Here is a 25,992-nt window from a genome sequence, read left to right as displayed (position 1 = left end):
TCGGTGGAAGCAGAGCCTTTGAATATTTTTAAGGCAGAGTTATATAGATTCTTAATAAGCAAGGGGGTGAAAGGTTATTGATGGTAGGTGGGAATGTGGAGTTGAGGTTACAATCAGATCAGCCATTGGGGCTGCGTGGCCAACTGGCCTACTCTTGCTCCTATTTCGTATGTTCATATGTTGAGAAAGGAGTTAAGAAAGCATACAGGATCCTGGGCTTTATAAATAGAGGCATAGAGTATAAAAGGAAGGAAGGAAATTATGATGGCCCTTTATAAAACACTGGTTTGGTCACAACTGGAGTACTGTGTCCCATTCTGGGCACCACACTTCAGGCAGAATGAAAAGGCCTTACAGAAGATGCAGAAAAGATTTCCGGGTTTAAGAGACTTCAGTTACATGGATAGATTGGAGAAGCTGGAGTTGTTCTCCTTAGAACAGAGAAGGTTGAAAGAAGATTTGACAGAGGTGTTCAAAATTATGAGGGGTCAAGACAGAGTAGATAAAGAGAAACTGTTCCTATTGGCGGAAAGGTCGAGGACCAGACGGCACAGATTTAAGGGAACTGGCAAACGAACCAAAGGGTACATGAGGAAAAATGTTTTTTTACAAAGCTGGTGACTACGATCTAGAATGTACTGTCTGAAAGGGTGGTGGAGGCAGATTCAATCGTGGCTTTCAAAGGGGAATTAGGTAAGTGCTTGAAGGGAAAAGCTGTGCAGGGCTACAGGAAAAAGGATGTGGGACTAGCTGGATTGCTCTTGCAGAGAGCTGGCATAAATCTGATGGGCCAAATGGCCTCCTTCAGTGCTTTTTGATTTGATAATTCTAGGAACACAATAAATGTTCACAAAATACATGCAATTGCTGCAGGACAGATTTGTTTAATATTTTAAGCTTTTTCTAAAAGCTCTTTTCAATACAGTACAGATTTTAATTCCAACCACATTTAACAAAGAATTTGAGATCTGTATATTTAGTATAACTGAAGTTATCCAAGGATTGGAATATTTTGAATAATTTAAGTTGCAAGTCATCAGTACCACTGATGGAAAAACAGACGTATCTAATTTTTCCAAGCTCCTTTCTTAAGCCTTTTCCAGTGGAAAGGACTTTAAAAAAAGACAAAAGGATTCAGAGACTTCAAAATGTTTAAGTGAAGTTACTTTCATTGAGAGATTACCACATATGAAGTAAACAATGATCAGCTTTGGTATTTGTATCATCTATCTGTTCATCTGTGTGGGAAATGTCTGCTACATTAAAGGGTACCTACAATGAAACCAAAGCTTTTGATGCATCTTCCGCTTTGTCAGTACTTGTAAAAACTATGCTTCCATACATAATGCTTTTGGCACCTCAGATTACACGAAGGTGGTTTAAATTTAAATATTCCAGTATGCTTCATTCATCATGGAATTCTTAAGGTACAATTTTTGCCTCGCTGTAGAAAACTTACTTTGGTCAATGAAATGTGCAACATGAGCCTCAAAGAAAATGGATGAGGTTCATCAGTTGTCAAATGAAATAAAATTGCAATTTTGATTTAGTTTCAAGTAGGATAGTGTACTGAACCAACCTATTTAAGTTAGAGTTCAAATCCAGCCCAGGAGTACAAAGAGGAAGCCCTCCTTTTATTAGTTAATTATGAATTGAGCTCTGCCAGCATAATCCCACTCTTAGGTGGACAAAGGACCACAACAGAAACCTGCAATGAATGTCTGATTAGGATTGACGATATGTAGAATGGCAGTCATGCTTAGAATTATTATGCATTTTGTTATAATGAATTAAAAGTAATTGTTGAAAAGGAGACACAGTAGCTGAATATTGAAGCTAAGTCATGCCATATTCATGATCTTGTTTGATTTTTTTTAAAGGGATGATTCAAGTAAACCTCCCAAAAATACATTTATGAACATAACTATAATCAGCAGGAATTTCATATACAAATTTGCATTATCAAATTAATATGTAAAGCACAATGGCTTTCTTTCTAAGATTAGATTTTCTTCTGATTAAGAAGGTGGCACAGGCCTTTTGTTATGGCAATGTTGAACACTTCTACATCAGTCTAGCTCATTTTAAAGTGTCACGACACTCTGAAAGTCAGGCAAAGATTCAAATGGTAGCACCTACTAGGATGCTAATTTCAATGAAAACAAAAGTACAAAATTATAAATTTACATAAGAAATTAAGTGATTGTGTTCACATTCACACAATTTTAGTGAAGAATATTCCTTTTATGCTTTAATTGAAACTTGAGTAGTGAGGAGTTAACTTTAAAAAGTCTGATATAAATAACTAGTTTGAAAACCCACCTGAATTGGAAAAAGAAGCGTTTATGCACCTCAAAAGGAAATTCAAAAGTGTGAAAAATTTCTATTATGTACTTCAGTCTACTATGCTATTCTATAACCTATATGTATACAGTAATGAACAGTTTACATGTGCATATTATTGGTTATGAAAATATGTAATACACACCTAATGATATTTTAAAAAGGAAACTTTGTTACAATGAATCATTCCTAGAATTAGCACACATTTCATCAAAAGCCAAATCAAAAGGTTCAAGGCACGGACCATTCAAGGTGCCAAATGTTTTAGTTTGCATAAGCCCCCTTTCTTTTTAAAGACAATTAAGGAATGCACCTTCTGGATTTGAGTTTTCAATATTATCGAAAACCTAGCACACGTTTTCTGTCTGTAAAAATGTATCACTATATCAGTTTATTATAGAGGAATTCTTTGGTCCATGCTAATTACATGATCAGATAGCCACCATTAAACAAGCAGCACCCAACAAAAAAAATCAATGGAAAACTTCTGAAAAGGCAACAGAAACCAGCCAGAAGTTGTGCTTCACATGGGAATAAATGACATAAGTAGGATGAAAGTTTTGTTTGTAGAAAGGTTGAACAATTGATCGCAGTCTTGAAAACTGCAATAGATCCAGCATCCATTGTCTTTTTTTGTTTGGGCGGGGGGGGGGGGGGGGGGGGGGGTGCGCAGAGAGGGAGGAAAGAGTTTCATGTTCCCAGAAACAAAAGTACAAAATTATAAATTGTATGAAGACTGTTTCCTGATTTCACTCCAAGTTCTAATTTTAAGATTTTCCCCCCTTGTTTTGGATTCTTCCACCAAAGGAAAATAGCTTCTCTGTATCTATCCTATTCAATTATTTTATTATTTTAAATACCTCAATGAGATCACTCTCAAATCTTCTAAACTCAAGAGAATGCAAATCAAGTTTATGTAGCCTGTCCTTATAATTTACCTTTTTATGTCTCAGCATCATTCTGGTGAACCTGTGCTGTACCCACTCCAAGGTTAATAGATCCTTGCTGCAGTGTAGTGCTTAAAATTTAACACAGTACACCAGATGAACTGTGACCCAGGCTCTGAGTAACTGATGCATAACTTCCACCCTTTGGTATCCCAGCCCCCTCAAAACAAAGGCCAATGTTACTTGAGCTGTTGTGATTACTTTTTGTACCAGTGCAATAGATTTTAGTAATGTCTATACCTGGACACCCAAATCTCTTGCTCCTCCAGAGTTCCTAGTTTCTTATTAAGAAAATATTCTAATTTGTATTTCTCAGATCCAAAGTCGATAACCACACATTTCCCCACATTGAACTCCATCTGCCACAGTTTTTCCAACTCACTTAGTTTCTCTAAATCCCTTTGCAACTTCCTGCTCCCATCCATACTGCACCTCCTAACTTAGTGTCTTATGCACACTTGGATATATAACTCTCTATTCCTTCATCCAAGCCTTGAAATATACCCTGAAAAACTGAAGCCCTAGACCAGATCCCTGTGGAGCACCACATTCTGCCAATCAGAGAATCCTCCCTTTATTTCTACACTCTGTCTCCTATCTCCAGACCAATAACTAACCATGTGACAAGGTTACATGCAATTCTGCGCACTCTCATTTTTGTGGATAATCTCTTCTGCTAAAACTTCTGGAATTTCATGAAGACAACACCCATGAATTAACTTCCCTATCCACCATGTTAGAGACCTTCTCAGAAAATTCAACCAGATTAGCCTGATGTGACTTACCCTTCACAAATCTATATTAGCTCTCTTTGATCCAACTAATACTTGCACAAGAGCTCACTCTGTTCCTGAAGATAGATTCCAATAACTTTCTGCCAACTGACATTAAACTGACAGGTTTGCAGTTTCTTGGTTCTCCCTACATACCTTCTTAAAAAGTAGTGATATTTGCAATTTTCCAATCTAAAGGTACAATTTCCAAACCCTGCAAGTTTTGGAAAGTTATGATTAACGTATTTGGAGGAGGATGGTATGGTCAACCATGTCATAGATTGCTGAGAAGTCAAGGAAATAAAGAGGGATAATACTGTTACAAGATTTTAGTTTTTGTATTAAAAACTTAGAAGGCTGTGTGTTTTAAAAAAAAACTGAAAAAGGATTTTTCAGTGGACATTGACACCTGCAAATAGCTGAAATTTTTGTATGTTTTGAAAGGAAGCTGACTTTGTATACAAGGACAGGAAAGCAGGCAATTTCAAGGAAACCAGCAAGGGGTTTGACCTCCTTAGAGCAACTCTTTGAATGACAAGGGAGACTCTATGTCTGGACATGTGACCTGTTTAGGAAGGCTTTGCTTTCACTTTGGACCCGGTGATTTGGACAAAGAGCAGACATTTGAAGTTTGATTTTTGACCTGCCTGGAGATCAGAGAGGAAGACCTCTCTCTGTAAAGTGTTACCTCTCTCTGTAAAGGAATCCTGCATCTCGAGAAGAAACCCTGTATTTCAAAGGTGGCAGATTCCTATTGCCCCCTGTCTCTGAAGAAGCCCTGCATCAAGTGTAGTTCCTGTTGCCTCCTGTGTTTTTAAGAAAACCTGAAATCTGAAGAAATCTTCTACTGTTATCCTGCCACTGTAAAACCTAAGAAGATTTGTTGCTGCACCCCTGATGAAAGACCTATGTGAAGCCTGCTGCAGTTGTATTGCATTGAACGCCTACCATCACAGACTGTTCATCAACCGGAGAGAGTTCGAGTGGCAACCCACTATTCGACTCTGGGACACCTCACCAAACCGAAGAACGTAATACCAGACCGTGATAAACTAAGTTATTTTGTTATTCCTTCTATTCCTATGGAACACCTGTAAACTAAAAACCTTTTTCCCTGGTTAACTGTTTTTTTTTAATGTATGTGTGTGTGCATGAGGGCTAGGGAAATAAGGAACTTTTCATATATAGATTTATCTTACTATTGGTTAAGACTTGTTTTTATAATAAATAGTTAATTTTGTTCTTGATTAGAAACCTGGTTGGTGTACTTTATTCTGGGGGACAAACAGAGTATGTAATTGGCTGTTTTTCAACAGCTGGGAAAATTTATTGATATACTATGACTCGTGGAGAAGTAGGACTGAATTAACAGTGCACTCCACCCGCCTCGGTCATAACAATGCACTATCATAGTTGAGAAGACAACATTTGTATCTTTAATTAGGACCATTTCAGTGCTGTAGGAGGGAACACAAACATGATTGGAGATATTCAAACCTGAAGTTGCAGGAAAGACAGATATGAGGTGAAATTTGGCACTGGCGGCAGGGGTCACAACAGTGGAGGAAACAAACGCCGAGATGCCCACATCGGCTCTTGTACAGAAGGCCCGCAGAATTTAGTGCCAATCGGGCACTTAACTGGACAGCAGCGGAACTGTCATAGGATCAAGGACCCCGTTGCCAGAAGTCCCACCCTTGCAGAGCTGCTGGCCAATTAGAGGCCAGCAGCTGCACAGCAGAGGCAGTGGCTGCTGCTGTAGCTGCAGCGACCAGATGCCAAGGAGTGGCACTGGACCCAGGCTCAAAGTCAGTCAGGGCGGGGCCGGCTGGGCCGGGGGTTGCGGGGGCCAGGGGGAGTGGGGGGTCGCGGGGGCTGGGGATCGCTGGGGCCGGGTGGGGAGTCGCTGGGACCGGGGGGGCGTGGTCCATCAGTACGTGGGTAAAGGATACAGCACTGAAACAGGCCCTTCGGCCCACCGAGTCTGTGCCGACCATCAACCACCCATTTATACTAATCCTACATTAATCCCATATTCCCTACCACATCCCCACCTTCCCTCAATTCTCCTACCACCTACCTATACTAGGGGAAATTTACAATGGCCAATTTACCTATCAACCCGCAATTCTTCGGCTGTGGGAGGAAACCGGAGCACCCGCCGGAAACCCATGCGGTCACAGGGAGAACTTGAAAACTCCACACAGGCAGTACCCAGAACTGAACCTGGGTCGCTGGAGTTGTGAGGCTGTGGTGCTAACCACTGCGCCACTGTGCCGCCCTGTGTCGGGTTTGGGTCGGGTCGCACTTCCACGTGTGGCATTCAGGCTCGGTCCACTTTCCTTTGCAGACCTTTACTTCACATATAAGGCTATCCGGCAGGGCGCTGAAGTGCTTTACCATCCACCACCACCCCAAGAGCTGGGAAGCAGCCCGCACGGTTTTTCGTTAATTGTGGCTGTGGCAGGAAGAGGCCCTTAATTAGGGGTTAATTAGCCATTTCAGGGCTTCAATTGACCATTAACAGGCCTTCCCACCCTGGACTAAATTTGAGCAGAGGCGGGGTGGTGGTGGGAGGTTCCCAATTCCACCCGATTTTATGCTCTCCCTGTCTCCAAACCTGCCATGGGGGACAGCATAATGTTTTACCCTTGGTTTTGAGGCATATAAACATGTTCAAGAACTCTGAAGGGGAAGTGGGGGGAGGGGAGATGCAGTGTTGGTTGGAAATCAGCTTGCTGGTTTTCAAGGACAAAGCAGCCAAAGGTGGCGGGAGTGGGGGTGTAAAGGACAGTATCTAAAAAGATGAAATGATTTACAATGTCAGCTGGCACGTAGGACAGGAAAGGGGGCGGTCATCGGTTTAGTGGGAATGGTATTTAGTGAGCAGGAGGTGGACCTCATTAACAAGATGAACTCAAACAGCGCGTGAGGGGTGATAGGAGACAAACTGGATAGGAACCTTGAATCAATGCTGAAGCAGAGAGTAGTTGGGGTGGTGGTGGTGGGACAGAGTAGATGTAGACTGGTTGGAAACAAATAGGGTGTACCAGCAGAGACAATTGAAAGGAATCTCAATCTTAATGACAAAGACGTTCATGAGCTCCTCACACTTGTTATGGAGGTGAGAGTCGAGATGGAAGAGAGAAATGTAAGGAAACGCTTGATAGTGGAGAAAAGAAGTCAGGGCTATCTTTGCTCTCCAGGGTGATCCTGAACTGGTGGACGGCTTGAGCAAAAGAGAATGAGGCCCAACTACAGTCATAGACATAAGGATAGTCAGCATGGCTTTGTCAAGGGGAGATAGTGTCTAACTAACTTGATTGAATTTTTCGAGGAGGTGACTAGATGTGTCGATGAGGGTAAAGCAGTGGATGTGGTATACATGGAATTCAGTAAGGCTTTTGATAAGGTCCGGCATGGGAGACTGGTTAAGAAGGTAAGAGCCCATGGGATCCAGGACAATTTGGCAAATTGGATCCAAAACTGGCTTAGTGGCAGGAGGCAGAGGGTAATGGTTGAGGGCTGTTTTTGCAATTGGAAGCCTGTGACCAGTGGTGTACCACAGGGATCGGTGCTGGGACCTTTGCTGTTTGTAGTGTACATTAATGATTTAGACGTGAATATAGGAGGTATGATCAGTAAGTTCGCAGATGACACGAAAATTGGTGGTGTTGTAAATAGTGAGGAGGAAATCCTGAGATTACAGGGAGATATAGATGGGCTGGTAAGATGGGCAGAGCAGTGGCAAATGGAATTTAATCCTGAAAAGTGTGAGGTGATGCATTTTGGGAGGATTAATAAGACAACGGAATACACAATGGATGGTAGGACCCTAGGAAGTACAGAAAGTCAGAGGGACCTTGATGTACTTGTGCACAGATCACTGAAGGCAGCAGCACAGGTAGATAAGGTGGTTAGGAAGGCATATGGGATACTTGCCTTTATTAGCCGAGGCATAGAATATAAGAGGAGGGAGGTTATGATAAAAGAACAAAGAACAAAGAAAATTACAGCACAGGAACAGGCCCTTCGGCCCTCCAAGCCTGCGCCGATCCAGATCCTCTATCTAAACATGTCGCCTATTTTCTAAGGGTCTGTATCTCTTTTCTTCCTGCCCATTCATGTATCTGTCTAGATACATCTTAAAAGACGCCATTGTGCCCGCATCTACCACCTCCGCTGGCAACGCGTTCCAGGCACCCACCACCCTCTGCGTAAAGAACTTTCCACGCATATCCCCCCTAAACTTTACCCCTTTCACTTTGAACTCGTGTCCTCTCGTAATTGAATCCCCCACTCTGGGAAAGAGCCTCTTGCTATCCACCCTGTCTATACCTCTCATGATTTTGTACACCTAAATCAGGTCCCCCCTCAACCTCCGTCTTTCTAATGAAAATAATCCTAATCTACTCAACCTCTCTTCATAGCTAGCGCCCTCCATACCAGGCAACATCCTGGTGAACCTCCTCTGCACCCTCTCCAAAGCATCCACATCCTTTTGGTAATGTGGCGACCAGAACTGCACGCAGTATTCCAAATGTGGCCGAACCAAAGTCCTATACAACTGCAACATGACCTGCCAACTCTTGTACTCAATACCCCGTCCGATGAAGGAAAGCATGCCGTATGCCTTCTTGACCACTCTATTTACCTGCGTTGCCACCTTCAGGGAACAGTGGACCTGAACACCCAAATCTCTCTGGACATCAATTTTCCCCAGGACTTTTCCATTTACTGTATAGTTCACTCTTGAATTGGATCTTCCAAAATGCATCACCTCGCATTTGCCCTGATTGAACTCCATCTGCCATTTCTCTGCCCAACTCTCCAATCTATCTATATTCTGCTGTATTCTCTGACAGTCCCCTTCACTATCTGCTACTCCACCAATCTTAGTGTCGTCTGCAAACTTGCTAATCAGTCCACCTATACTTTCCTCCAAATCATTAATGTATATCACAAACAACAGTGGTCCCAGCACGGATCCCTGTGGAACACCACTGATCACACGTCTCCATTTTGAGAAACTCCCTTCTACTGCTATTCTCTGTCTCCTGTTGCCCAGCCAGTTCTTTATCCATCTAGCGAGTACACCTTGGACCCCATGCGCCTTCACTTTCTCCATCAGCCTGCCACGGGGAACCTTATCAAACGCCATACTGAAGTCCATGTATATGACATCGACAGCCCTTCCCTCATCAATCAACTTTGTCACTTCCTCAAAGAATTCTATTAAGTTGGTAAGACATGACCTTCCCTGCACAAAACCATGTTGCCTATCACTGATAAGCCCATTTTCTTCCAAATGGGAATAGATCCTATCCCTCAGTATCTTCTCCAGCAGCTTCCCTACCACTGACGTCAGGCTCACCGGTCTATAATTACCTGGATTATCCCTGCTACCCTTCTTAAACAAGGGGACAACATTAGCAATTCTCCAGTCCTCCGGGACCTCACCCGTGTTTAAGGATGTTGCAAAGATATCTGTTAAGGCCCCAGCTATTTCCTCTCTCGCTTCCCTCAGTAACCTGGGATAGATCCCATCCGGACCTGGGGACTTGTCCACCTTAATGCCCTTTAGAATACCCAACACTTCCTCCCTCCTTATGCCGACTTGACCTAGAGTAATCAAACATCTGTTCCTAACCTCAACATCCGTCATGTCCCTCTCCTCGGTGAATACCGATGCAAAGTACTCGTTTAGAATCTCACCCATTTTCTCTGACTCCAAGCATAACATTCCTCTTTTGTCCTTTAGTGGGCCAATCTTTTCTCTAGTTACCCTCTTTCTCCTTATATATGAATAAAAGGCTTTGGGATTTTCTTTAACCCTGTTTGCTAAAGATATTTCATGACCCCTTTTAGCCCTCTTAATTCCTCGTTTCAGATTGGTCCTACATTCCCGATATTCTTTCAAAGCTTCGTCTTTCATCAGCCGCCTAGACCTTATGTATGCTTCCTTTTTCCTCTCAGCTAGTCTCACAATTTCACCTGTCATCCATGGTTCCCTAATCTTGCCATTTCTATCCCTCATTTTCACAGGAACATGTCTCTCCTGCACGCTAATCAACCTCTCTTTAAAAGCCTCCCACATATCACATGTGGATTTACCTTCAAACAGCTGCTCCCAATCTGCATTCCCCAGCTCCTGCCGGATTTTGGTATAGTTGGCCTTCCCCCAATTTAGCACTCTTCCTTTAGGACCACTCTCGTCTTTGTCCATGAGTATTTTAAAGCTTACGGAATTGTGATCACTATTCCCAAAGTAGTCCCCTACTGAAACTTCAAACACCTGGCCGGGCTCATTCCCCAACACCAGGTCCAGTATGGCCCCTTCCCGAGTTGGACTATTTACATACTGCTCTAGAAAACCCTCCTGGATGCTCCTTACAAATTCTGCTCCATCTAGACCTCTAACACTAAGTGAATCCCAGTCAATGTTGGGAAAATTAAAATCTCCTATCACCACCACCCTGTTGCTCCTACATCTTTCCATAATCTGTTTACATATTTGTACCTCTATCTCACGCTCGCTGTTGGGAGGCCTGTAGTACAGCCCCAACATTGTTACCGCACCCTTCCTATTTCTGAGTTCTGATGGGGCTATATAAAACGCTAGTTAGGCCACAGCTGGAGTACTGTGTACAGTTCTGGTCACCACACTATAGGAAGGATGTGATTGCACTGGAGAGGTTGCAGAGGTGATTCACCAGGATGTTGCCTGGACTGGAGCATTTCAGCTATGATGAGAGACTGGATAGGCTAGGGTTGTTTTCCTTGGAGCAGAGAAGGCTGAGGGGGGACATGATTGAGGTATACAAGATTATGAGGGGCATTGATAGGTTCGATAGGAGGAAACTTTTTCCCTTCGCGGAGGGGTCAAGAACCGGGGGCATAGATTTAGGGTAAGGGGCAGGAGGTTTAGGGGAGATTTGAGGAAATATTTTTTCACCCAGAGGGTGGTTAGAATCTGGAACGCACTGCCTGAAGAGGTGCTGGAGGCAGGAACCCTCACAACATTTAAGAAGTATTTAGATAACCACTTGAAAAGCCGTAGCATACGGGACTACGGGCCAAGTGCAGGAATATGGAATTAGAATAGTTGGGTGCTGTCTGGCCGGCACAGACACAATGGGCCAAAGGGCCGGTTTCTGTGCTGTATAACTCTATGACTCTACACTTGATGTGGTGCAGCCAGATCTGGTGATTAATGGGCGAAACCAGATGTGCACAGATGGCACCCTTGGACTTGGACTGAAGATGGGGGCCATACCAGCAGGAACAAGGAGGATGGGAGACAGGTTGTCACCTTGGACAAGGACAACCAAGGTGAAGGTGAAAGAGTGGCTGAGCCAATCAATAACTGCAGAAGTATTGCAGCGAGTAGTAGGCCTAATGTTAAGTAATTCGGAATCTGAAAGCTGTAAGTGACTTGGGGGTAAGATCCAAAGGAAGTAAGGTTGGAAGGAGTTGCAGGGATGTGTAGATACAGAAAAATGGTAGGAGAGGTCTTCCCTGTGATTAAGACCATTTAAGTACAGAGGCAAGGTGAGCTACTCAAAAGGAGGAGAAAATTGCAGAGGAGCGAGGGAGAAATCTTGTTATGATTTAGTGATAAGGGCCCAATCGGCACTGCGGTAGTTTGAGTGGCGCAGGTGGTGGAAAGTATAACCAAGCATGAAGGTTTCAATAAGGAATAAAATGTCAGAATCATGCTATCAACGTAATTACCTACAATAAATCATGGATGGCAAAAGCCTTGTTTTCAGAGTGAATGGACATTCTGGAAGGAAATGCAGAGAAAAGAATTGTTCTTTTGCTGGCAGAATCCCAGGATATTTATTTATTTATTTTTATTTAGAGATACAGCACTGAAACAGGCCCTTCAGCCCACCGAGTCTGTGCCGACCGTCAACCACCCATTTATACTAATCCTACATTAATCCCATTACCCTCTCACATCCCTACCTTCCCTCAATTCCCCTACCACCTACCCATACTAGGGGCAATTTATAATGGCCAATTTACCTATCAACCTGCAAGTCTTTGGCTGTGGGAGGAAACTGGAGCACCCGGCGAAAACCCACACGGTCACAGGGAGAACTTGCAAACTCCGCACAGGCAGTACCCAGAATCGAACCCGGGTCACTGGAGCTGTGAGGCTGCGGTGCTAACCACTGCGCATAATGGCAGGTAGGATGAGTAAGATGGAAAGCAGGCAAATTAGTCCCAATAAGGCGCCCTGGGTGGAAAGGTTGACAAAAGAGGACAAAAGAGTGGTTGGGGCTGCTGCATGTGCCTCAATGTACATTTTGAAGAATACTGAAAGAATGTGGGCTTATCATAGGAAGTTAGAATAGCAGTAATTGTTGGGGTAGGAATTGTGAGGACTAAATGCTCAAGAGAGGACAGTGGCATGACCAGGTGACACAAAAGGAAGGAGCCAGAAGATAAGGACATAAGAGGGTCAAATGCAACAAAAGGGATGGATAGAAGTAATGGGTTTGGGTCCAAACCGGCAGCTAAAATGTACACGCAAATGGACAGAGGGAATTCAGATTACATAAGGATAACAAAGATTAGGAGACACACATCCGAGTTATAAACAGAGGACAGGATAAAGATATTATGAGGCAATCTGGGGAAACAGTGGCGTAATGGTAATGTCACTGGACTATTAATCAAGAGATCCAGGCTAATGCCCAGGGGACACAGGTTCAAATCCCACCATGGCAGCTGGTGGAATTTAAATTCAATTGTTAAATTCAATTAATCAATAAAAAATTTGGAATTGAAAGCTAGTCTCAGTAATGGTGCTATGAAACTATCATCGATTGTCATAAAAACTCATCTGGTTCACTAATGTCCTTTAGGGAAGGAAATCTGCCGTCTTTACCTGGTCTGTCCTGCTTGTGACTCCAGACCCACAGCAATGTCTTTGACTCTTAACTGCCCTCTGAAATGGCCTAGCTAGCCACTCAGTTGTCAATGGCAATTAGGGATGGGCAACAAATGCTGGTCTTGCCAGTGACACCCACATCCCATGAAAGAATTTTAAAAAGTCCAAACTTAAAATCAGAGGTCCAGTGATTGGATGAATTGAGTTGTAGATACAGCTTGGAGTGCAAATGAATCAATATCAAGTTTGGAGAATGCTGTGGAGAGGAAATGAATCTAAGAACTGCTTGAGGGCAGAGTACTGGCTAGTCTGTTATTGGAGGTTGTGCAGTGGAAAGAGAGGGCTGACAAGGTGTGCAGAGCATACCATGAGTGAGCAGAGGTTGATACAGGGTTCCAATGGAGGCAGGTAGTGTTAATATTGCATATGTGCAAGCACAGAGTGCTTGTGAAAAGATTCCAACATTATAAGTGCTAAAGGTGGGAATGGGCTACTAAGGAGGTCCATTTTTTTAAACTGCCTAATACAGTCGTTGTTGTAAGCTTGAGACAGTTAAGTATTTAACATTTTTGTCCACTGTTCAGTGCAAATTAACATTTGAAAAAGAAAAGAAACAAAACTAGATATAATGTTATGAACACTGGACCTTGTAGCATGACTATGTTTTTAAAAACTGTAATTTTTAATGTAGTGTAAGAAGGATTCGGAAGAGATACGTGATCTCATACTAACTCTATCTAGAGAGGGACAGGGACCCTGGTAACCATGTGAACGAGGAACCCAGATCAAAGACCCTTTTGAAAGCAGAATGCACGGTTGTAACACCTGAAGAATAATAGGTTTCACTCTCCCAGGCTCTCAGATCGTAAACAGGGAGCTAGGGTCTCTGAAGGTGCAAACCTAAGTTGAAATTTGGAGCTCCTGGAAACAAAGAAGGCCCAGGTAGTTCTGCTGTGGACAGACCAGTGGACTCTGCATTTTGCCAAAGGTAAATGACTATTGACTTTTGATTCTGGCTAAATTCAACAGTCTTTCAGAAGACTGGAAGACAAAGACTAGCAGCGGCAGCCTCAGAAGTGAAAAAGAGAAAACATCTGCTCTCAGTACACTGATACAGTGAAAGGCTGCTAAGCCTTGAACAAAATTCGAACGCTGAAGTTTGCGGAGGAAAATGATTGTCATGACCGAGGTGATAGGAGTGCACTGTCTTTCTCTAGTTCCACATCTCTGCAGGTCACAACATATATTTAAATGTTTACCCAGTTACCTATACAGTCAACCATACTCTTTATTTCAGAATAAAATACACCAACCAGGTTTCTTTAATAAACAAAATTGTCAGTTTATTATAAAACAAGACTTATCCAGTAACAAGGCAAAGCATTAACACACAGATTGAAATACGCAAGTTTCCCTTTTTAAATACCCAAAACACACACACACACACACACACACACACACACACACACACACACACACACACACACACACACACGGAAAAAAAACAAAAAATAAAGGACTTCTCTCTGTAGAGGTCTTTTACAAAAAAAAAGAAAATTTGGCCAAATAATTTATAATTCTTGAAGAAAAAGGATGAGATATGTTGTATCCCAAATACAGGGAGCGAGAAAGTAAGTTGAAAAGTAGGACCTCAAATGTAGCGATCTCAGGATTTCTACCAGTGCTAGTCAAAGTTGAAATAGCAGGATATATCGGATGAATACGTGGCTGAAGAAACGGTGTGAGGAGGAGGGTTTTAGATTCCTGGGACATTTGGACCGGTTCTGGGGGAGGTGGGACCAGTACAAACTGGATGGGTTACATCTGGGCAGGACCGGGACTGATGTCCTAGGGGGAGTATTTGCTAGAGTGGTGGGGAGGGTTTAAACTAAAATGGTAGGGGGATGGGAACCTTTGCAAGGAGTCAGAGGAGGGGGGATCAAAGACAAGAACAAAAGACACTAAGGGAAATAAGAAAAGTGATAGGCAGAGAAATCAAGGGCCAGAATCAAACAGGGCCACAGTGAAAAATAGTGGGAAGGGGACAAGTAACGTTAAAATGACAAGCCTTAAGGCTTTGTGCCTTAACGCGTGGAGCATTCGCAATAAAGTGGATGAATTAATCGCACAAGTAGATGTAAACGGGTATGATATAGTCAAGATTACGGAGACATGGCTGCAAGGTAACCAGGGATGGGAATTGAACATCCAGGGGTATTCAGTATTTAGGAAGGACAGACAAAAAGCAAAAGGCGGTTGGAGTTGCATTGCTGGCTAAAGAGGAAATTAACGCAATAGTGAGGAAAGATATTAGCTCTGACGATGTGGAATCTGTATGGGTAAAGCTGAGAAATACTAAGGGGCAAAAAAACATTAGTGGGGATTGTATGTAGACCCCCAAACTGTAGTGGTGATGTTGGGAAGGGCATTAAACAGGAAATTAGAGACACATGCAATAAAGGAACATCTGTACTTATGGATGACTTTAATCTGCATATAAATTGGGCAAATCAAATTAGTCACAATACCATGGAGGAGGAATTCTTGGAGTGTACACAGGATGGTTTTCTGGATCAATACGTTGAGGAACCAATGAGAGAACAGGCCATCCTAGACTGGGTATTGTGTAATGAGAGGGGAATAATTGACAATCTAGTGGTGAGAGACCCCTTGGGGATGAGCGACCAGAATATGATAGAATTCTTCATCAAGATGGAGAGTGAGGTAGTTGATTCTGAGACTAGGGTCCTAAATCTTCGTAAAGGAAACTACGAAGATATGAGGCGCGAGTTGGCTATGACGGATTGGGAAACGTTACTTAAAGGGATGACGGTGGATAGGCAATGGCAAACATTTAAAGAGCGCATGGATGAACTGCAACAATTGTTTATCCCTGTCTGGCGCAAAAGTAAAACGGGAGACCACAGTGTAAGGTCCCCCCACCAAGCTGAACTGAGGGGCTGGATCCATGGGAAACCCCTCGAACTGTATCGTTAATATTTTCATTTGCTGTAAATGTAAAACTGTAATTGGCATGACAATTGTGAAATGGAAGGGTTGTGAAGAAACTCATGATAGTATTGAAGGAAACTGAACTCCCTTGCAATGTTTGTATTTTTGGTGCTGTTTGAAACTGTTTGGCAATGTAATTTTTACAGATTTTTATGAATAAAGTATATTTTGGAAAAAAAAAAGTAAAACGGGAAAGGTAGCCAAACCATGGCTTACAAGGGAAATTAGAGACAGCAATAGATCCAAGGAAGAAGCATATAAATTTGCCAGAAAAAACAACAGACCTGAGGATTGGGAGCAGTTTAGAATTCAGCAAAGGTGGACCAAGGGATTGATTAAGAAGGGGAAAATAGAGTACGAGAGCAAGCTTGCGGCGAACATAAAAACTGACTGTAAAAGTTTCTATAGGTACGTGAAGAGAAAAAAATTGGTGAAGACATATGTCGGTCCCTTACAGTCAGAAACAGGGGTATTTATTATGGGGAACAAAGAAATGGCTGACCAACTAAATGCATACTTTGGCTCTGTCTTCACAAAGGAGGACACAAATATCACACCAGAAATGTTGGGGAACACAGGGCTTAGTGAGAGGGAGGAACTGAAGGAAATCAGTATTTGTAGAGAAATGGTGTTGGGGAAATTGATGGGATTGAAGGCCAATAAATCCCCAGGCCTGATGGTATGCATCCCAGAGTACTTAAGGAAGTGGCCCGAGAAATAGTGGATGCAATGGTGGTCATCTTCCTAGATTCTATAGACTCTGGAACAGTTCCTACAGATTGGAGGGTAGCTAATGTAACCCCACTATTTAAAAAGGGAGGTAGAGAGAAAGTAGGGAATTATAGACCAGTCAGCCTGACGTCGGTAGTGGGGAAAATTCTAGAGTCCATGATCAAAGATTTTATAGCAGAGCATTTGGAGAACAGTGGTAGAATCGGGCAGAGTCAGCATGGATTTACGAAAGGGAAATCATGCTTGACAAATCTACTAGAATTCTTCGAGGATGTAACTAGTAGAGCTGATGAAGGGCAGCCAATGGATGTGGTTTATTTGGACTTTCAGAAGGCTTTCGACAAAGTCCCACATAAGAGATTAGCGTGTAAAATTAAAGCGCAAGGGATTGGGGGTAGTGTATTGCGATGGATAGAAAATAGGCTGGCGGACAGGAAACAAACAGTAGGGATAAATGGGTCTTTTTCCGAATGGCAGGCAGTGACTAGTGGGGCACCGCAGGGATCGGTGCTAGGACCCCAGCTATTCACAATATATATTAATGATTTAGATGAGGGAGCTAAATGTAATATCTCCAAATTTGCAGATGACAAAACTGGGTGGGAGGGTGAGTTGTGAGAGGATACAGAGAGGCTTCAGGGTGATTTTGACAAGTTGAGTGAGTGGGCTAATGCATGGCAGATGCAGTACAATATGGATAAATGTAAGGTTATCCACTTTGGCAGCAAAAACAGGAAGCAGATTATTGTCTGAACAGCTATAAACTGAGAGGGGAATAGGCAGCGAGACCTGGGTGTTCTCGTACACCAGTCGCTGAAGGTAAGCATGCAGGTCCAACAGGTGGTAAAGAAGGCAAATGGTATGCTGGCCTTCATAGTGAGAGGATAGGAGTACAGGAGCAGGGATATCTTGCTGCAATTATACAAGGCCTTGGTGAGGCCACACCTGGAATACTGTGTGCAGTTTTGGTCTCCTTATCTGAGGAAGGATGTTCTTTTCATTTTCTCAGACAATCTGTAACCATTGACACCTCAGCAGGTCTGGCAGCATCTGTGAAAAGAGAAGCAGAGTTAACGTTTCGGGTCAGTGACCCTTCTTCGGAACTAGCAAATAGTAGAAATGTCAAAGGTTATAAGCAAGTGAGGCGGGGGTGGGGCAAGAGATAACAAAGGTGTAGATTGGACAAGGCCACATAGCTGACCAAAAGGTCATGGAGCAAAGGCAAACGATATGTTAATGGTGTGTTGAAAGACAAAGCATTAGTACAGATAGGCTGTTAACGGACTGAAGATTGAACAGCAGCAAGTACAAACATGAAAAAAAACACTGGGTAAGCAAACTGAACAAACTAAGATGAAATGAAATAAACACAAAAAAAAATTGTAAAAAATGTAAAAAAGAGAAAAAATAACTAAAAATAAAAGTAAAATGGGGGGCCTGTCATGCTCTGAAATGATTGAACTCAATGTTCAGTCGGGCAGGCTGTAGTGTGCCTAATCGGTCAATGAGATGCTGTTCCTCAAGCTTGCGTTGATGTTCACTGGAATACTGCAGCAATCCCAGGACAGAGATGTGAGCATGAGAGCAGGGGGGAGTGTTGAAATGGCAAGCAACCGGAAGCTCAGGGTCCTGCTTGTGGACTGAGCGGAGGTGTTCTGCAAAGCGGTCACCCAGTCTGCGTTTGGTCTCCCCAATGTCGAAGAGACCACATTGTGAGCAGTGAATCCAGTATACTACATTGAAAGAAGTACAAGTAAATCGCTGCTTCACCTGAAAGGAGTGTTTGGGGCCTGGGATAGTGAGGAGAGAGGAGGTAAATGGGCAGGTATTACACCTCCTGCGATTGCAGGGGAAGGTGCCCTGGGACGGGGACGAGGTGGTGGGGGTAATGGAGGAGTGGACCAGGGTGTCGCGGAGGGAACGATTCCTTCGGAATGCTGACAGGGGAAGGGAGGGGAAGATGCGTTTGGTAGTGGCATCACGCTGGAGGTGGCGGAAATGGCGGAGGATGATCCTTTGGATATGGAGGCTGATGGGGTGGAAAGTGAGGACAAGGGAAACCCTGTCACGGTTCTGGGAGGGAGGGGAAGGGGTGAGGGTAGAGGTGCGGGAAATGGGCCGGACACGGTTGAGGGCCCTGTCAACAACAGTGGGGGGGAATCCTCGGTTGAGGAAAAAGGAGGTCATATCAGAAGCACTGTCATGGAAGGTAGCATCATCAGAGCAGATGTGTCGGAGACGGAGAAACTGGGAGAATGGAATGGAGTCCTTACAGGAGATAGGGTGTGAAGAAGTGTAGTCGAGGTAGCTGTGGGAGTCGGTGGGCTTATAATGGATATTAGTAGACAACCTATCCCCAGAGATGGAGACAGAGAAGTCGAGGAAGGGAAAGGAAGTGTCAGAGATGGACCATGTAAAGGTGAGAGAAGGGTGGAAATTGGAAGCAAAGTTGATAAAGTTTTCCAGTTCGGGGCGGGAGCAGGAAACGGCACCGATACAGTCATCAATGTACCGGAAAAAGAGTTGGAGGAGGGGGCCTGAGTAGGACTGGAACAAAGAATGCTCGACATATCCCACTAAACGACAGGCATAACTAGGACCCATGCGGGTACCCATTGCAACACCTTTTACTTGAAGGAAGTGAATGGAGTTGAAGGAGAAGTTGTTCAATGTGAAAACAAATTCAGCCAGGCGGAGGAGGGTGGTGGTGGATGGGGACTGGTTGGTCCTCTGTTCAAGGAAGAAGTAGCGAGCCCTTAAACCATCCTGGTGGGGGATGGAGGTGTAGAGCGATTAGACGTCCCTGGAGTCTCATGCTCACATCTCTGTCCTGGGATTGCTGCAGTGTTCCAGTGAACATCAACGCAAGCTCGCGGAACAGCATCCCATTTACCGATTAGGCACACTACAGCCTGCTGGACTGAACATTGAGTTCAATCATTTCAGAGCATGACGGGTCCCCCATTTTACTTTTATTTTTAGCTATTTTTTCTCTTTTTTACAATCTTTTTTTTTGTGTTTATTTCATTTCATCTTCGTTTGTTCAGTTTGCTTACCCAGTGTTTTTTTTCATGTTTGTACTTGCTGCTGTTCAATCTTCAGTCCGTTAACAGCCTATCTGTACTAATGCTTTGTCTTTCAACACACCATTAACATATTGTTTGCCTTTGCTCCATGACCTTTTGGTCAGCTATGTGGCCTTGTCCAATCTACACCTCCTTTGTTATCTCTTGCTCCACCCCCGCCTCACTTGCTTATAACCTTTGACATTTCTACTATTTGCTAGTTCCGAAGAAGGGTCACTGACCCGAAACGTTAACTCTGCTTCTCTTTTCACAGATGCTGCCAGACCTGCTGAGTGGTTCCAGCATTTCTTGTTTTTATTTCAGATTTCCAGCATCCATAGTATTTTGCTTTTATTAGACCATTGACACCTCTGCTGGACCCATCTTTTCTTTCTACGTTTGCCCCATTATCACCTGCTTTACAAGATGCCTTACACCATCATTCTTGTTGGCATTTAATGACTCCTGCTCTCCACTCTATCACAGATCTTTCCCTTTCGTTCTTTCCCTGGCTCTGTATTTCTTGAAAAACTATACCTCCAACATCTTCCAGTTCTGATGAAAGGTCATCAACATAAAATGTTAACTCTATTTCTCTCTTCACAGATGCCGTCTGACCATTTCTAGCAACTTCTGTTTCAGGTTTCCAGCATTTTCAATATTTTGCTTTTATTGAATAAAAAACACTTTTTTTTTTTACCTTGGCTTCTCCGTTAGGCAAAAAGAGGTATGCACCACTCTTATCCCTGTTGCTTGTAGTTCCATACCACCAAAATTGAATATTTATTTGATGCTCTCTTTTATCCTCCTTGGTGTTTACTTTCTAATGCAAAAAGAAAGGAATTTAGATGTATTATCAACATAAATAATTCAAAATGTAATTTTGTATTCTTCCCCATTTAAATCCTTTTTTGAGTTTCACCTCCATGAAACCACCTACAATAGTGACAAATACGCAAGCCGGTCACCATTTCCGCCATGGAATTTTACAATAAAGCCCCAAAATTTCTATCCATTAATCAATAATAAGTGAACGAGCTGTTGGTCAAGTTTTCTTCTTCAAAAGTAATAAAACTCACTATACATGTGCTGTGGACATACAAGGGAGTATTCATGATTAAACCAGTGACTACTCGAATGCAGCATCACTATATTACAAGGCTAGATGGTCTTACTTATCCTCTGCATATGTAAGAGCAGAAATTGATTTAGACTGCTCTATTACCAAGAGGGTTTGTTCTTTTTTGACTCTTATAATTGTTATATTGTTCCTTTGGGCAATCAGTAAACTTTATTTCTAAAATAAAATAAACCAAATCAATTTAAGACTATTTGGAGAAAGTGCAGACGATCTCTAACTGTGCAATGAAATACGTCCATTAGAAAAATAATCAAAGAGCAAATTGTCGATTTGATCTAGAGAGACTTGTGAAAATCAACATGATCTTACAAACTATTCCATTTTTGAATAAAACTTAATTTTAACTTTGATTTAATTTGTTTCCATCAAATTGTATCTGATATATTGGAATTTCAGATACTAACTCTGACATGTTTCTAAAATGTTCTCAAAAACATAAACATAAGAACATGAGACAGCAGCATGAGTAGACTATACGACACGTCGACCCTGCTCCACCATTCAATATGATCATGGCTTATCTTGGGCTTCAACTCCATATTCTCATCCACTCCCCATATCCCTTGATTCCCTGAGACACCAAAAATCTGTCTATCACAGCCTTAAATATATTCAATGATTTTTTTTTTTTGAGCATCTGCTATCCTCTGGGGTAGAGAATTCCAAAGATTCACAACCCTTTGAGTCAAGAAATTTCTCCTCATCTCAGTCCTAAATAAATAACTGCTTTTAAATGTATTAACAAATAATAAATTCTGAAAGTGTTATAAATTTAGATCTGCTAAATTCTCAGATTTAACAGAATCACACCACTACAATAAACAGCCAGAGTGTCTTATTTCTATAGGTGTTGACTCAGATGCCAAAATCTACTTGTTGCATGATAACAGCATCTGGGGTTTAACAAGGACTGGCCTGCCATGTCTTTCACACATATTTTTTAATGTCTCTGAAGGCATACCAAGTTAACATTTTTTTTTATTCATTCATGGGATGTGGGCGTCACTGGCTAGGACAGCATTTATTGCCCATCCCTAATTGCCTTTGAGAAGATGGTGGTGAGCTGCCTTCTTGAACCGCTGCAGTCCATGTGAGGTAGGGGTACACCCACAGTGCTTTTAGGAAGGGAGTTCCAGGATTTTGACCTAGTGACAGTGAGGGAACGGCGATATAGTTCCAAGTCAGGATGGTGTGTGACTTGGAGGGGAACTTGCAGGTGGTGGTGTTCCCATGCATTTGCTGCCCCTGTCCTTCTAGTTGGTTGAGGTCATGGGTTTGGAAGGTGGCCAAGGTTTGGTTTCAGTCATTAAGCAGCTTTATTTCACAGTAAGGTGAAACAGAAACTACAATGATCAGGGACAAAGTTTAATCAGTACAGCTTATATTTACATAGTTGTACAACATAAAGAACCATGCTGCCCTGAGATTGGTTATCTTACTTGATAACCAGAATAATTCTTTGCATCCTGCCCAATAACCCAGGGTAAAAGCTCGCCTTTGTGCTGTCTCTTGTCTTTTCAGCCTTCTCACAGCACTTTGGAGCCTGACCGACTTTTTGTAGTGGGTTAGGCAACCTCTCTGCTCTCATTCAAAAGTGACTTTTATTCTCTGTGGTCAGTTTGGAAAGGTATTACCAACTGCTTGACTGGTTTACTTTTAGTGGTGGTATCTCAGAACATTCCATGCAAATAATCAATTCTCTATCTGACAGGGAGTTGAGCTGTGCTTCTGTTTGCACCGAGAGAAACTAAGCTTCTACATCTTGGTAATCAGGATAAATTTGAACCAAACTTCACACTGTGAAAAGCCGCAACAAAAGAAGGTAACTGAGACAGCAATCATGAGCAACAACATTCAATGCAACTTTTAAAACAGGGGACTGGTGGAGACACTAGAGGCTAAGTTGAACATGGCTATGGTTGGCCAATGCTGAAGACTGCGTCAGTGACTTCGCACAATAAAAAAAATAACTTTCAACAAGGAAAAAGGTGAGAGTAAAATATGTCAGGAGTTCAATCATGCTTTGGTTTGGCTACTGTTTGCTAATATGAATCTGATATGAGACAGCAAAGAAGTAACAGCTAGCTGTTATTAGGTGATCCATTCATTCATATGTGGAGGTTTAATAAATTACAGTGATAGTTACAGTTGTATACAAGACAAAGAAACATTTCTATGATTTTTTACCTCCAAGAATCCTTTAGTCCCTGAAAACAAAGCTTTCAAATTCGAATTTTCAATAGTGATGTCACCAGTGGAGCTTTCCAATGCATCGATCTTGAAGGGACTGTCTGTGTTTATTTCCTCTCTTCCATTCGGGTATACAGTGTAATTAGCGAGCACAGTTTTGATATCTGGAGCTTCCACTAACTTGTACAGCCCCAATCCTAATGCTGATACCTGTGCCAGAAAGGAAACCTGTAGGAAGAATAAAGAAAAATGAAGATATATCAAGTGCAAACCTTCAATTTTGACTCATCCCACTAATATGCTTATTCATTTTAATGTTCTCAGGGTACTTCAAATATGGTAATTCCAGCTCTATATATGGTTGATATTCTACTTCTTAGAACACTCTATGCCATGTACTATGCCCCGCTAAAAGGATCCCTGTGCCTTTAAAGCAACTCCACAGAAAACAATGGTAACTGAGAGTTTGAATCAGAATGAGAGTTAATCCAGAGCTCTTGGATCCCAAAAAACTACACTAATCCCTGGGGACGTGTATTTCCCAGATGACAGTAGTTTCTGAAGGTCTGCTGGGATTAGCTTTGAGGGTGGTCTGAAGTTGTAGCTCTCATCACTTCTAACAGAACCATTCTCTAAAGTTGCATTGCAGATCTCAAAGGTACAGCCTGGCAGGGAGAAGTGAATTAAGGGGCTTTCACACCAGTAAATAAAACTCTCATGAGTATACAAAATGGGGGGAAAACCTGCAACAAATGTACTATCTTCCCTTCTAACGCATCAATCTAAGCATCTATGGAAAAAGTACAAATGCTGGAACAATTTATAAATCAATGTAAAACTGAAAAAAAGAAAAGCCAAATTTAAAAAAATAAAGTCCAATAGATGAAAATGTCAGAAATAAAGTACAGTAAGTTAGTAACTGAATAGTATTGTAACTTAGAACTTAAAGTTAGACTGGAGTGATATGTTTCTGAAACAGACCAACTTTAGCCCGTCACTATTGTTTTATTTTTACGATGCAAATTGCAAGATATTATGTGAAATATTGGGCTTGAGTTTGCTCCAAGCAGCAAATGGCACCAGCCTTGTGTTTGACTTGCACTTGCCCATAGACTTTCTATGGGCTTTTCCAGTACAGGCAGAAGAGGTGGGAGATGCAAAGCTGAGGCACCAGAGGAGTGTGTGATTAGAATACGTCAAGTTTACATAGGCAATTTCCATGACAAATGTGGACATAGAAATCTATAATGGAAAAGGTGACACAGAAGTATAATAAAAATGTGACAATAGGCAGATGGCACAGTGAGTTTAACCATTGAGTAGCTAAGCCACACAGACTAGGTAGATACCAAGTTCAATTACTGGTCTGTGCTGAATTTGCTGATCACAGCTGGGAGAGTAACACAGTGCTACAATTGGCCTCAAAGCTTAAACCAAGGCCCTATCTGCCTGCTTGGGTGGATGTAAAAGATCCAAGGCACTATTTCGAAGAACAACAGGCGAGTTATTCCCAGTGTCCTGGCCAATATTTATCCCCCAATCAACATCACAAAAACAGATTATCTGGTCATTATCACATTGCTGTTTGTGGGAGTTTGTTGTGTGCAACTTGGCTGCTACATTTCCTACATTACAACAGTGACTACACTTCAAAAGTGCCTCAATGGCTGTCAAGTGCTTTGAGATGAACGATGGTTGTGAAAAGTGCCATATAAATGCAAATTTTTCTTTTTTCTTTTATTTCTCTTGAGTTTGGACGTGTTCCTACTCCTGATGATTACCTGCATAGAAGTGGGCATGTCTGGGTACCAGCAGAAAGAACTGTTCTGGGAGCTATCTGTAGCAATGTCAAAAATGCATTCAAAAAGAACATGTTTACAATTTACACACAGCCACAGAGAATTCCTCCCAAGCCCCATCTGACTGGCTCAGATCTTCCAGTAACAACATTTATAGTTGAATAGACTGCCAACATTCACTGTTAAAGTGCGCAGCAAGGTACCAGAGGGTGCCTGGCACCCAATGATCCATATCTTGACAATCCAAGCAATGACTGGAGAAAGAGCAAATAAATTGATGAGTAATAAAGAAAATACACCCCACCTGGAATACTTTTTTGGATACTGTGGCAGGTTTGTCCCAAACTGCACTAATCTGAGCTTCCACTGGTTGCCCTGAAGCAGTTAGCACTCTTACTTTGTATGAATTTATCTGTACTGTTACAACAGAGATGCGGTCCTGGTCTGTCGGGTTATATAGCACTAGAAACCTGAAACATAAACATTTTCATTCCCTGAAATATTGCTATCATACTTCAAATGTTGTTATATTAATAAAACACACAAGTTATTGCTTGTTCCACATTACAGGCACCAAAGAACATTCAGTCTGATTCAAAACAACACAAAATATAGATGTCAAAAGCTGAAATCTTCCTCCTTCCCTTCTGAAAAACTTTTGATTTCCCATCAATAGAAACTTAAAAATGGAAGCATCTTACACGTGTCAAGTATAAATCTAGCTCATCAAAGGAGATCACAAGAGACTTCATCCTTTTTTGAAGACAATAACTTTATCCCTATGACCTTTGTGATCTTTGGTTATGTCAGCCATGGCTCAGTTGGTGGCATTCTCACCTTTGAGTCAGAAGGTTGTGGGTTCAAGTCCCATTCCAGAGACTTGAGCACAAATATCTAGGCTGGCACTCCCAATGCAGTGCTAAGGGAGTGCTGCACTGGCAGAGGTGCTGTCTTTCAAATGAAATGTTAAACTGAGGCCCTGTTTGCTCTCAGGTGGACATAAAAGATCCCAATGCACTATTTTGTAGATGATCAGGGTGTTATCTCCAGTGGCCTGTCCAATATCTATCCCTCAATCAACATCACTT

At 42.3% G+C, this 25,992-nt stretch overlaps 1 protein-coding gene across 2 annotated transcripts in view; it reads right to left on the bottom strand.

The window, feature by feature from the left end:
- Positions 1 to 25,992, bottom strand: part of man2a1 (mannosidase, alpha, class 2A, member 1) — a 235,528-nt gene that overhangs the window by 70,169 nt on the left and 139,367 nt on the right. For both annotated transcript variants that reach the window (XM_068029802.1, XM_068029801.1), the window contains exons 13-15: positions 25,209 to 25,374; positions 23,103 to 23,333; positions 20,475 to 20,597 (exon numbers count right to left, since the gene is read on the bottom strand). In XM_068029802.1, coding sequence (XP_067885903.1) covers positions 20,475 to 20,597; positions 23,103 to 23,333; positions 25,209 to 25,374 — 520 coding nt within the window. The remainder of the gene's footprint in view (positions 1 to 20,474; positions 20,598 to 23,102; positions 23,334 to 25,208; positions 25,375 to 25,992) is intronic.

Source organism: Heterodontus francisci, chromosome 4 (assembly GCF_036365525.1).
Source record: "Heterodontus francisci isolate sHetFra1 chromosome 4, sHetFra1.hap1, whole genome shotgun sequence".
NCBI lineage: Eukaryota > Metazoa > Chordata > Chondrichthyes > Heterodontiformes > Heterodontidae > Heterodontus > Heterodontus francisci.
Note: the sequence above shows the minus strand (reverse complement) of the source record. Positions and strands in the feature narration are given on the sequence as shown.